We start from the raw sequence: 12,680 nt of genomic DNA, 5'->3' as shown, positions 1-12,680 counted from the left end.
ACTGAAAGTTATTTAGTAAAGGTACGCCCATCTATCAATCTTGTTTCCGATTTTATGATATTGCTATTCTGAAAGATTACTTAAAACATTATTAGTCGTTGATTTCGAGCCTTTTCTTCAATCTTGACAACTACATTGCTGAGTACCTATGCTATATACCTAATAAAGTATGGAAGATAGTTATACCCATAAATGTGAAATTTCCCTATAATACCTGGTAATTCACGCCGGCAGCATACGCATGGAGCTAGAGTAATGAGTTATGAGCTAAGTAAGCAAGCATAATAACCCGACAAAGTATTTTTTTCAGACGAAAAAAAGGTTTTAGATATAACTGTGATTTAAAAATCTGTTTTTCACAATATAACGAGAGCTGCGATAGCTGTTGAAAATATTCTTGGTTCCAATTTCGAATTCAAGTTTCCGTTTAAGTACAATTTCTGACATACTTTTTACTTGTTCCGTGCTTGTTACAGGCCGCAAATTATCCCGGGGGATCTCCCGGGCTACAGACAACGAGGGTCTCGTGTGGGCGCTGCGCAGTAACACAGAACCAGAACCTAACACACTAAGCTCCGATCACATATTGCTGCTGCCAGATATCTCCGTCTACCCTCCAGACTTTAGGTGAGGCATAGTACCCTTTGAATACTTTTTACGTAATCCATCTGACTAACTCCTCACGGTTGTCAATGAACATTTGTGAATCGACACATTGTTAATACTTATAGCAATAAAATAACATGACGAGTCTGTCATATTCGAACGATAAAGAGTTCTAATAGTATGTGCATCTTCACGCTATTTCTTCATTCATCAGCATATTATCAAAATAGATTTTCGTTTATAATGATTTAGATATAGGTGTAATAAGATAAATAAGTATATTTTAGAGATATGTATGTCTTACTTAAAGGTATTCTTTGTTAAAATAGTATGATACAGAAAATTTTGTAATGATAACACAGATGGACGAAAAAATCATATTATGATAGATTTTTCATACATACGAGTATTCATTATATTATCAAGTTTCTTGTGACTACTTAAAATAAATATTTACTAACCGAATGACGCTAAAATGCATTTTCGGTTGTGAACTATCCATCAATATTCATATGTATATCGCAATAAACATAATTATAGGTATGTCCTCCGCGATTTAGCTGAGACTGGTAACCGCACTGCTAATTGGTTTTACAGATTACTTCACTTACGTCCTCGCCTGAGTTTGCGTAATGGTGCTCCTAATCGTGCTATAATTTCTTGCCGATATTATGTTGCAATGTTGTCATCTATTATATTTCCTAGTTACTGTAATGTTTTTGCATACACAATAAGTGAAGTAGACTTTTATGACAAAGCTTACTTTCTGATTTTACTATGTATATAATATCTGATATCGTTTACACTATCTGACAGATTTCAGACTTATCCGTAATATACTAAAAATCACGTAATAGCTGTTTATTAGTTACATATGTTAGTTTTTGCCCTTAATCCATCGTTGAAATCGTTATTCAGCTGTTTTTACGCAATTTTTAAAAGCTTAAAGGTGTCGCCGCAGTCGAACAACGAAGAGATTTACCACAGATTTACCGTCTTTAACATTTTTTTGTATATTTATAAAATATGAGACGTTATGTAGATACATACCGACATATACCTAAAGAATAAGTCTAAAATCTGACTTTTAGACATAAGACATATGTCTAAAAGTCAGATTTTAGATGGTAGTACTCTAGCATAATCGTATTCAACTACAAAAACACCAGGTTCATATGCATACCCACCGGTTTTATGTCATGCCTAAAATATTACTCATTTAGGCATAAACAACGAATATCTTTATTATACTTGATACAACTAATGCTCCAGTTACAATCTACTCGACCATTAAACTCATACACACATTTTATTTTAAAAATTTAATGAGTTTTTTGTTCCCCATTTCAAACATTGTATTGCGGTCATAAAACCTACGTGCTAATCGTGACTATGTTTAATGATCCCACACTTGGTGTAAGTCACAAGTTAACACGTTATATAGTCCGCGCAAAACTGCTAGTCCGCTCTGAATATAGAAATGAATCGCGTCGCCATAGCAATTGTATGACTGCACCTCCTCGCAACGACTTCAAAGCTTACTATATAGCTTGGCGCGGACTATACCTCATACGTCATTAGTCATTATTACCGACCTCTGTCTCACCGTTGGGCAAATCCCTGTCTGTATGAAAATGATTAAACCAAAATTCCACATTGTTATTTTATCGGATTTCTCATTATTATTTGGTTTTTCATAATAATAAATGAGTAGAGTTGTGGTGACGATATTGTTTTGTTTTAAATAATCGTAACTACTGTATATTTATTGGAATTAATATCTATAAATAATATCTCGTGGTGTATGTGTAAATATGGAGATACATTGTATTAGTAGTAACTTAATCACGAGGGATTCATGTATTAATCATATATTTATTGACACGTGATGAGTCTGTTTTATGGCAGCCATTTTTTGGCTTCCTTTTGAGGCGAGTCACGATGATAAGTTCCATTTCGCACGTGGCGGTGGCAAGAAGCCAATTTACTGACACGCAACACTCCTTCCTGTCATTGAACTATTTGGTTTGCGTTTTAACCTTCTCGCTAACTAAAGTCTGTAAGATCGATAGCGATACTAATGCGAAAGACTTAGGTTGATGGTTTTATTATACTAGATTATAACACTATGGTCTGTTACGATCAAAGGGGTTAAATATAGGCACAGGGCTGTAGAGTAGACATTGTTGGGGTTTTCGTTTCGTCTTCCAGTTGATAAACTTCGATTCTCAAGGGCTTTGGTTATCTCTAGATGAACGAAAATTTCATAAAACTATAAATTCATTGATCTGTGCATAATTCGATCTTATACAAAATAGGTACGTAAATTAAATTCGAAAATCACGTACCATGAATTTGAACTTAGAAAAAAAACAAGAATAAAATAAGAGTTCTGTTTCAAATTTCACTGCGAGTTATGACGTTCCAAAAGTCTTCAGATATAGCAAGTTATCTTGTATTCTATCTACTTATATTCAACTTAATTTATAAACATATGAATAATAGCATCCAACAAAGGAAATAAATAGCCAACGCCGCACTATGTGACTTAGAAACGTTTTAAATTTCACAGAATATTCATCGAAAAAGATCTCCTCGAAACCGCCACACTAGTGACCCTAGAATCAGCATCAATCCTCAACTGGTGGCGACATGGCCGAGTTCCCGGCGCCCCCAGACTCCTACCCCTAGCTACATCAGGGGACGGCAACTGTCTACCACACGCGGCATCGCTAGCGGCATACGGTTTCCATGACAGACTACTCGCCTTGCGAACGAAGATCCAGGCGTTGCTCTCTGGGGAAGGTGGCGATGCGTTTACTAGTAAGTAAAGAGTTGTTTTAAATTAAAGTTATTTTGGTACGTACAAAACTTTCTGTATTTCTTTGCGAAAATAAGTATTCGAATCTTTCCTTGTGAAATTTCTACATAGCAAAAAGTTTCCTTCAAAACAACTCTTCTAACAGGTGTATGTTTACTTTTTGGTTTTACTTCATATACAAAAAATCAAGAATGCCCAAAACAATTAAAGAATACACATTAATCATTCAAACTTTCTTTTGGGTTCAACTTAATGATAATCAGGTCAATTGGTACGAAAAGACACATCTGACTATTTCTTTGCTTATATTTTTATCCAAATTCATTCTTCCCCATATTATTTAAATGTATACAGACACATACATTCGATTTAAAACCTTGCATTGTACTTGCATTCTCACTCGCTTGTATTTCTCTTATTTCAGTTGCCCTGTTCAATCCACGCCACTAAAATATCGCAAGTTACTAACATACAGGTGAATTTTAACCATTATATATTCCACAGATGCAATAAAACGCCGCTGGCGTTGGTCGGAGAGCATATCGCTGCGGGGAGCCGGTCTCACACCGACAGAGGCGGAATGGGAGCGAGATTGGAACGATGCGGTCCTCGCAGCATCCGCTGAGCCCCGCCCTCGACATCAGCCCTCAGCCGCCCCACATTACACCTCCCTGGACCATTTGCACGTGTTCGCGTTGGCGCATGTGATGCGACGGCCGGTTGTTGTGTTCGCTGATGTTGCGCTTAGGGTAAGGTTCCAAATTATATTATAGAACAACTAGCTGACCCGGCAAACGTTGTGTTGCCATATAAATAAAAAAATGTTGAGGGTGAATAACCCTTATCACTAAGGGTTTGAAAGATAGATAGTAGCCGATTCACAGACCTACTTACTGTATGTGCATATAAAATTTGGTGAAAATCGGTAAAGCCGTTTCGGAGGAGTACAGTAACTAACAATGTGACACGAGGATTTTATATAAAGGATAGATGTGTAAGGTAGAATAAGTGGTTCGATGGACCTGATAGCAAGTGGTCACGTGCCCTCATTGAATGAATCCAACTATTGAATGAATGATTGAAGAAATGAAATTATTTACTATCGATAATCTCTACTTACCTTTCGATTCGATAATGTGATTTTTCTAGTACTCTAAATACCTTATAACACAACTGAAATATTATATTATCGCTTCAAACGACAGTTCAGAGACTTCTTCACACATTTGCACTCGTAGATTTCTTTGATGGAATCAATGGAACATATTTTATATTCGTCCTGCACATATTTTAAAACATCAAATTAATTCGTTCTAGGATTTCCGGGGCGATCCCATAGCACCGATTCCCTTCGGCGGGATCTACTTACCGTTGGAACTGGAGCCTGAAGTGTGTAGCAAAGCGCCCATACTGCTGGCGTACGATGCTGGTCACTTCTCGGCGCTGGTGCCGTGTGAGCCCCTACCCACTGATGGGGCCAGAGTGCCCTTGGAGGACCAGGCTGGAAACCCGATGCCCATACGGTAAACTTATTTTTATAACATTTTTAAAGTAAAAACTTCGAACTAAAAACTAATTATCTCCGTTTAATATTACATTTAGTCATATGTTATACAATTGGATTAATAACCTGTTTAACATAGAGTGCCTCCAACGCAGTCCATCTGATTTTCTTCAAATCATATTAGAAAATATCATTAACGGGCAATCAGTCCATAGAATGTTAAGCATTGGCATTAACATTGGCTTATAAACATTTAAGGCGTTATTATTTTTAACCGACTTCATTGAATGTTAAATACGGTACACGGTTTCTCGAACTGTTATTAATTGGTTAAATGGCGACTCGCAATATTCTACAAATTATTTTAGCTGTTCTTTTCGGAAAAACTTTACTTCATTATTTTTCTTTGTGTACTTATTTCCAATACAAATCTCTTCTCAGATTCAACGTGGACCCAGGCGAAGATTTCTGTTGGGATCTGGAACCAGATCAAAAGACTATCAACAACCTTCTTCCAGATGAATATCAACGTTCTTCCATGTTAGCAGCTTACTTAGATTTAGAGAGAGTGGAATGTTTATCCCAGAGTCAACCACCAGAAGAGCTGAGAAGATCCCTAGACGCTCTATCGACCAAAAGTTCTAAGCAAATGAACTCCGTTGCCAAACAGTTTGGTAGTATTGGTAGGTCTATGAGTAGTAAATTGAAGAAGAACTTCGGGTCGATGGCGAAACTGACGGGTAAAAGTAGTGGGAGTCAGAGTAATCCGGAGGAGGGGCTTATGAGGCGGCAGTCCACGTGTGAAGTGTTGTGCTGTAGAGTGCTGGCTGCCCGAGCACCTGTTCAGGAGGAAATGGTCAAGAACTACCTCAATGAAGCTTGGATTGGGTGAGTTTATTAAATATTTTGTTTTTGAATTTGTACAATAAATAGCAAATAAAGGATAGAGAATGGTAATGTTACCAAAAAGAGAACAGATATAGTTTTATTTGTAAGTAGCTACTGCCACCCACAGACTACCTATAATCAACCCCAGATAAAATTAGAACCCTACCGGCGATCAGCTACAGATGCGTCGTTATTGTCGTATGCGGAACGCCTCGTATAAGTATAGGTCCCTTATCGCCCTTATCATAAAAGCCACGAGGCACAAAGGCTTCTACCACGTTCAAATTATATAGTTGTATTGTATGTATGTTTTTATCACACTTATCACGAGTACGCGTACGCAATTGCTCTCGAAATGATCAAGCGCGATCATTTGAACCACAAAGTATTCTACCACGTTCAAATCGTTTAGTCGTATCATATGCATGTTTTATGCCACACTTGTCACGCGTACAACGCTGCAATTGCTTTCAAAATGTTCGCCATACAAAAACGTTTACTCGTCGCAGGTACACAGCGGAGAAGAGTAGGTCGGAGCCGCCGCCGGCGCCGCGCTACGGCACGGGGCGCTCGCAGTTCTACGCGGAGGCCTCGCGCGCCGCGCACGACCTGGCGCGCGCGCTCGCCGCTCGCCCCGGCACCAGGCCGGGAGGTACGTGGAGATATGCATTTTTTTTATAATATAGGAGTAGCAGACGAGCATGCAGTCCACCTGATGGTAAGTGGCTACTGCCGCCCATGGACATCTGTAATCAACCCCAGATAGGATTAGATATTTCTTCCTGAGCTCGGCCACAGATGCGCCGCTACCCCTGAGGACTAAGCTGGAACGCCTCGGAAAAGTCTGTCTCCTTTACCACACCCTTCAAACCGAAACACAGCAGTGCCTAACACTGCTGTTCTTAGGTAGAAATAGGTGTGGCAGTGGTGCCGCCGGAGTCGAACCACAAAGGGTTCTACCACCTTCAAACTATTGATGTAGTCCGTGCCAAACTACTAGTCCGCTCTGAATATAGAAATGAGTCGCGTCGCTACAGCAAATTGTAGAAATTACCGGGACGAAGACAGCACGGGTCCCCCCGGCACCTTGCTGCCTGCTATCGCCCACGGGTAGATAACTGCATTAGTTTGCCCTTACTGTTACTATGGAGTCTATGCTCGTAGTTGCGTTCGACCTCAATGGCTCTCTGACTGACACCTGCACACAACAACTTCAGAGCGGATTTGACGTGGATTATACTGATATTACATTATCTTTAAAATATAATTTAAAAATAAATAATTTTATACCCGTTAAACCATGTTTTTTCTTTTTGAGCTGAAACTATTATAATATTTTCTTTGTTTTGTAATTATATTGATTATATTATAAATTTATAACTTAATAATGATACTTACACAAGAATAATGATATATTATAAGAAATTAATTTATACTAATCGGTTTATGAAACAAAAACAGCGAGCAGTTAAAACTTATAGGTAGATAGATATTTGGAATAGGTATTGAAAGCCCAAAAAATATTTTAAATGCCGCTTTATGATAGGTTTATTTTTTTGCATTCCTTTTTGTAAATAAAACATTTGACTATGTAATAAGAACCGTTAATTTATTACATAGTTACTTATAAAAAGCTTTACGTTTAATCTTGGCTAACTCTTAATAATTAAAAAAGACAATATCGTGTATTTATACAGTGTAATATATCGACGTTACATATAATATGTATCTGTATGATACAGTTGGCGGCGTGCCGGCGGACCGCACGCTGCGGCTGTCGCGCTCGACGTTCTACGACGACCGGCCCGCCGCGCCGCGCCCGTGCCGCGCGCCGCTCTGCATGTACTACGGCAGCCCCGACTACGACGACTACTGCTCGCGCTGCGCCAAGCTGCAGTAGCTGGCGGTGCGGCGCCTGCAGGGTGATTGCAGTGACTGCAGCGTCGGCTAAAACTACTCGCGTTGCACCAAACTAGTAACAGGCTCATATAACAACTACTGCTCGCGCTGCGCCAAGCTGCAGTAGCTGGCTCTGCGAGTATAGGTGGTAGTGCAGCGACTGCAGGGCGGTTTAGCTCTACGAATATAGCTGCACAGTGCAGCGGTTGCAGTGAATGCAGCCTCGACTAAACTACACGCGGTGCGCCAATCTCCAGTTGCTGTACTGTTGGTTCAGCGACTGCAGGGCTGACTGTCACGGTTCGTTTACAGTGACTGCAGCTCAGATTTAAACTACTTGCAGTGCGCCGAACACTAGTGACTGCCCGTATTACGAATACTGCTCGCAGTGCGCCAAGCTCCAGTAACTAGCTTTACATTACACCCGCTACTGGCACGCTGTGGTTGCAGTAACTACAGCCCCAGCTAAATTTACTCACATGACAGACTAGTGACTGGACCGTATTACAACTACTGCTCGCGGTGCACCAACTTCTATGACTATTATGACAATACAGCGACTGTAAGGCCGACTGAGGCTAACGGTACGATTGCAGTGGCTGCCCGTATTACGACTACTGCTCACAGTGCACCCACCTGCAGTAACTGAATCGTCGACTACGACGAGTCCTACTTCCAGTGAATGCCTACAGTTGGGATTGTAGTCACACCCCACCTTTTACTAGTGATGCGCCCGCCTGCAGTCACTACAGCGTCGTCTACTACCACCTTTCGCGGTGCGCACCCCTGCAGCTCCGCTGTAATTCGCTGTAAAAGATCGTCTAGTGACTGAGTGAAGAGGGATGTCGACTCGGCACTTGTTTATAGACGCTTATGACAGATTTTAAGTTATTGCATGTTTTTTTTTCTTAGTGTATGTTGAGTGGCGGTTGAACATAAGCATACTAATTTACAAGCAGCTAAAATTAAACCAATATTTCAAGAAATATTAACTGGTTCATTATTTAAAATTTACTTTAAATAATGTAATAGAGAGGAATAAAACATTCAATAACTAAAACACTATTATTAAGCGTTTATAAATACAGATGAGGGTTTGTAAGGTATTTATAACATTTTTTTCGATATTTTACTCTTAAGTGAAAGTTTTAATTGAGTTTTGTTTGCTGGGATCAGTATAGTTGTACGGTTTTTTCGTTGAAAAAAATAAGTATAATATCGTTACTTGAGTCAAAATTATTTATAAAAGTAACTAAATCAAAATACGTTGTTTTTATACTTTAAATAAATACAATAAAACTGCATTCATATAATTTTTATTAACATCCTTTGTAATGTTGATTTTAATAAATACATTTCAGTTCTAAAAACGAGCCACATCTTACTAGTATATATGTTTTTCTTAATAATTATAAGATACAATACATCTGATATTACAAGAAATTATTTTTTATACTCAAGGATTTGAAGATCGTCGATACGAAACGTCTTCATGTATAATTTAATAAATAATTATTTTTGTAATCAATATTTTCAGCATTAATAGATTATATTTCGTTTAAACTACGTCTACAAGATGTTTAGATAATTTTTAAATAACTTTTTATTATGTCACCTTCCAAATTAATATTTGTATGGAAATAAATATGTAGTTCGACAAGGCTATTATTATTGAATATATTCTTTAAAATGTCTTGTTTATAAATTATAATAAATAAATTCCAGTTTGAAGGGCAGTTGTTTTAATAAATGACGAAGATGACTTGGAAAGGATTAAAGGAAACAATTATAATAGTGATAGTATTTGTCGAACTATAAACATGTTTTCCACAATATCATGTATGACATAAGGTTTTTTAAATATTTAACTTCATCTGAAACTTCCTAAAATTAACTAGTATTAATGTGAATCAAGTTTTACAATAATAGGCTTTATGTCGTAGGAATCTACAAATGATATTTATGTTCTTCTGTATTTTTAACGATTTTTAAATATATCAATACAAGTAAGTTTAACTACGTGTTTCAAACCATTTTAATGTGATATCATAATATGTAACGTTGTCATACTCCTCATATATTAAATCAAAGAGTCGTTTCAAATATTTAATTTTATTTCTATAGAATAATGTTAATGTAATTCAAATTTCCTTACTGGCTGTTTATATTAATAAGTGCCAAAATGGCTTGTTGACTTCTACAAATGATATTAAAATAGCAGATAAAATATGTTAATTGTAACTTTAACAAATACGAGCGATACTTATTTGTAATAAATCATAGGGAAAAATAAATTGAGCACACAAATGTGAGTAAAGCCAACAAAGTGATCAATATTTGTGAACAGTATCTCCAAATGATGACATGGCAACTAGAATTAAAAGTATTCCAGTAATAATTAATTGTAATTGAAGAATATACCACATTTCATTGTGAGGATTCAGTGTGTGAATAAAAAAAATATCTAAGTTTTTCTTATTCTCATTCGTATTACAATATCATTTTTGTTGTCTTTACTCGATAAATTTGTTGCTCGTGTTACATTCTATTTACCTTTTTCCTACTTTTTCAATCGTAAAGCATATATATGGCTTGTTTAAATAATTAAAATTATCTATTATACCCATTTGTGTACTTAATTATGAATGTAAGTGTTAAAATTTATATTGAAATTTTAGAGTATATAAGTATGTTGTCTTGATGTTGATAAGTGTCCCCGCGTTCCATTTGACAATTGCAATGACGATGGCCCTTTTCTCTTTTTAAAGACATCAATAATATGATTAGTTGTCGTGATTATTTATTGGAACGTCCCCTTTTCTGTAATTCTATGGATATGAATGGTAAGTATTAAGTTTTCGTTAACACGTACGTTCACTAAAATTCCAAATTGTTATGATTCTTGGTTAACATTGTAACATTGAACTGAATGAATGTGAAAACAAAATGTGTTCAAAATTTTGTGCCAGGGACCGAGGTGACACTGGACAATACAACGTTATATATACATAATTGTAACAGTTGGCTTTAAACCGTCAGAGGTTCAAGATGGAACTTATGGAACATTATACTTAAGTATAGTATATCTATACAATACTGTAACATTGATTCTGCTTCATCAAAAACAGTAGACGAGCATTTCAAAATAAGATAAATTTTAGTATCTACTAATACGTAGGTGCATAAAAGTAGAAGACCACAATGCCAATCAGACAGTATTAATAATGTTTTACCCATTTAAAACATATCCAGAACGAAAACCGGAATGTTTTTTCACTTTTTCAACCTGATAAATATTGAACTATATTTATAACTTCACTCTTTGTCTACCTCATTGATGTACCAGAATCATTATGTATAAAACTTTCGAAATAAATATTTATATACCTTGTATGTTCACTGGTGTCAGGGTAAACATTACGCCAGTTCACATTTGGTGGGTCCAAAAGCCTTTGAAAAATAATCCATACTAAGCGACATAAAGACAAACCGGAGAGTGATTTAAACTTGCAATATTTACAAAAAATAAAATAAATTTACACAATTGTTGGATTGAAAGTAATTCTACGTTAAAATCATTTTAATCTAACAATAAGGTGATTCATTTTATTTATTAATATTTCAACTTTAAATCAATCTCAAGTAATGTTTACGCAATGTCACATAGTAAATTTTGCCTTTAAAGCTTCAATATGTATTTAAACAGCCCTGTTCACATTAACACGACTCGGCCAACATGTGAACTAGCACTTTAGCTGAACTGAATTCTTACATTATAGTGTGGTTGTATGTACTTCATGAATATAAAGTATTATTGTCAAATTATGAGCTTGGAGTGCAGTCTCCGTCCTTATTTCGCAAAAAAATATATATATTATATAAAAAAATATTTTCGATCTTCTAGTCCTGTACATTTAGATTAAAGTTAGGCTATGAGTGAATTAGAATAAGGGAAATCGAATGTAAGTTTCCAAAAATCAGATGTTATTAATTTGATTCTCCCACCTCACTAAATATTCTATGAAGGAATCTGTTTTGTTATTTTTTGATTGTTATACTAACAACACACATAGGGTAAAATTTAATTAACATTTAATATTATATTTACCTTTGTATTCATAGTGTGCCATCAAATTATTCAATTAGATCACAAAGTCTGTAATTTAATGTGATGGCACCATTATGATCTAGCCTTAAAGATCTGTGAAATAACTTATAAGGGCCTCAACAGACATGCTACTTTAAGCATTGGCGATCTGCGATTTGAGCCAATACTACATATCGAGTGTCGAGTTTTAGACACTCGATGCAACAACAAAATGAGAAAACGCATGTAGCAGCAAAATCGTGCGTTTTCGCGATAATGCGACTTAACGCCGTAAGTCACCAAGACTTGAAGTGACAACGTTGCAATGGCCAAAACGTCAGATCTGTGGCCAAAAAGCTAAAAGTAGCTCGTCTGCTTCGGCCGTAACTGTAGAAGTGATGTAACATGACAAAATTGTGTATAAAACAAAAAATCCTTATTAAACATTAACTTAAAAGTATACTTATACTTAAAAGTGTTAAAAGATGATGAATAATGTTATATATTTTCATAATAACGTGTAATAACATAGAGATTGCATATCATGTTTTGTAGACATATAAATGGTTACATACGAATTTGAATTTGTTTTCTTTACACCCTTTTACTTCTTTAAATTATATATTTAAAGTATATATTGTTGACTAATGAATAAATGACTTATAGAGAATACCAGATAAAATAACACATGGTATTGAATTAAAATAGGATTTCTATTTTACCTTTGATAAGTAAAATAGAAAAATACTTTACCGACTTGAAATTGAATGCAGCCACAAAAGGACGTTTTTATCATTTAAGTATTTTTTAATTCTTGTTAAACAAAAAATATTTTAAGAGAAAATGTATGTATAAGTAACTGGTACTATATAATT

At 36.0% G+C, this 12,680-nt stretch overlaps 1 protein-coding gene across 2 annotated transcripts in view; it reads left to right on the top strand.

Moving 5' to 3' along the window:
* Nucleotides 1-8,524, top strand: part of LOC140748953 (OTU domain-containing protein 7B) — a 30,083-nt gene extending 21,559 nt beyond the window's left edge. For both annotated transcript variants that reach the window (XM_073081927.1, XM_073081926.1), the window contains 7 exons: nt 477-627; nt 3,179-3,429; nt 3,932-4,176; nt 4,745-4,950; nt 5,373-5,819; nt 6,329-6,471; nt 7,562-8,524. In XM_073081927.1, the coding sequence (XP_072938028.1) occupies nt 477-627; nt 3,179-3,429; nt 3,932-4,176; nt 4,745-4,950; nt 5,373-5,819; nt 6,329-6,471; nt 7,562-7,719 (1,601 nt within the window). In that variant the 3' untranslated portion in view covers nt 7,720-8,524. The remainder of the gene's footprint in view (nt 1-476; nt 628-3,178; nt 3,430-3,931; nt 4,177-4,744; nt 4,951-5,372; nt 5,820-6,328; nt 6,472-7,561) is intronic.
* The last annotated feature ends 4,156 nt before the right edge of the window (nt 8,525-12,680 follow it).

This window comes from Epargyreus clarus, unplaced genomic scaffold (assembly GCF_041222505.1).
Source record: "Epargyreus clarus isolate Ecla_fem2 unplaced genomic scaffold, WU_Ecla_fem_2.2 ptg000017l, whole genome shotgun sequence".
In the NCBI taxonomy this organism is placed as follows: Eukaryota; Metazoa; Arthropoda; class Insecta; order Lepidoptera; family Hesperiidae; genus Epargyreus; species Epargyreus clarus.
Note: the sequence above shows the minus strand (reverse complement) of the source record. Positions and strands in the feature narration are given on the sequence as shown.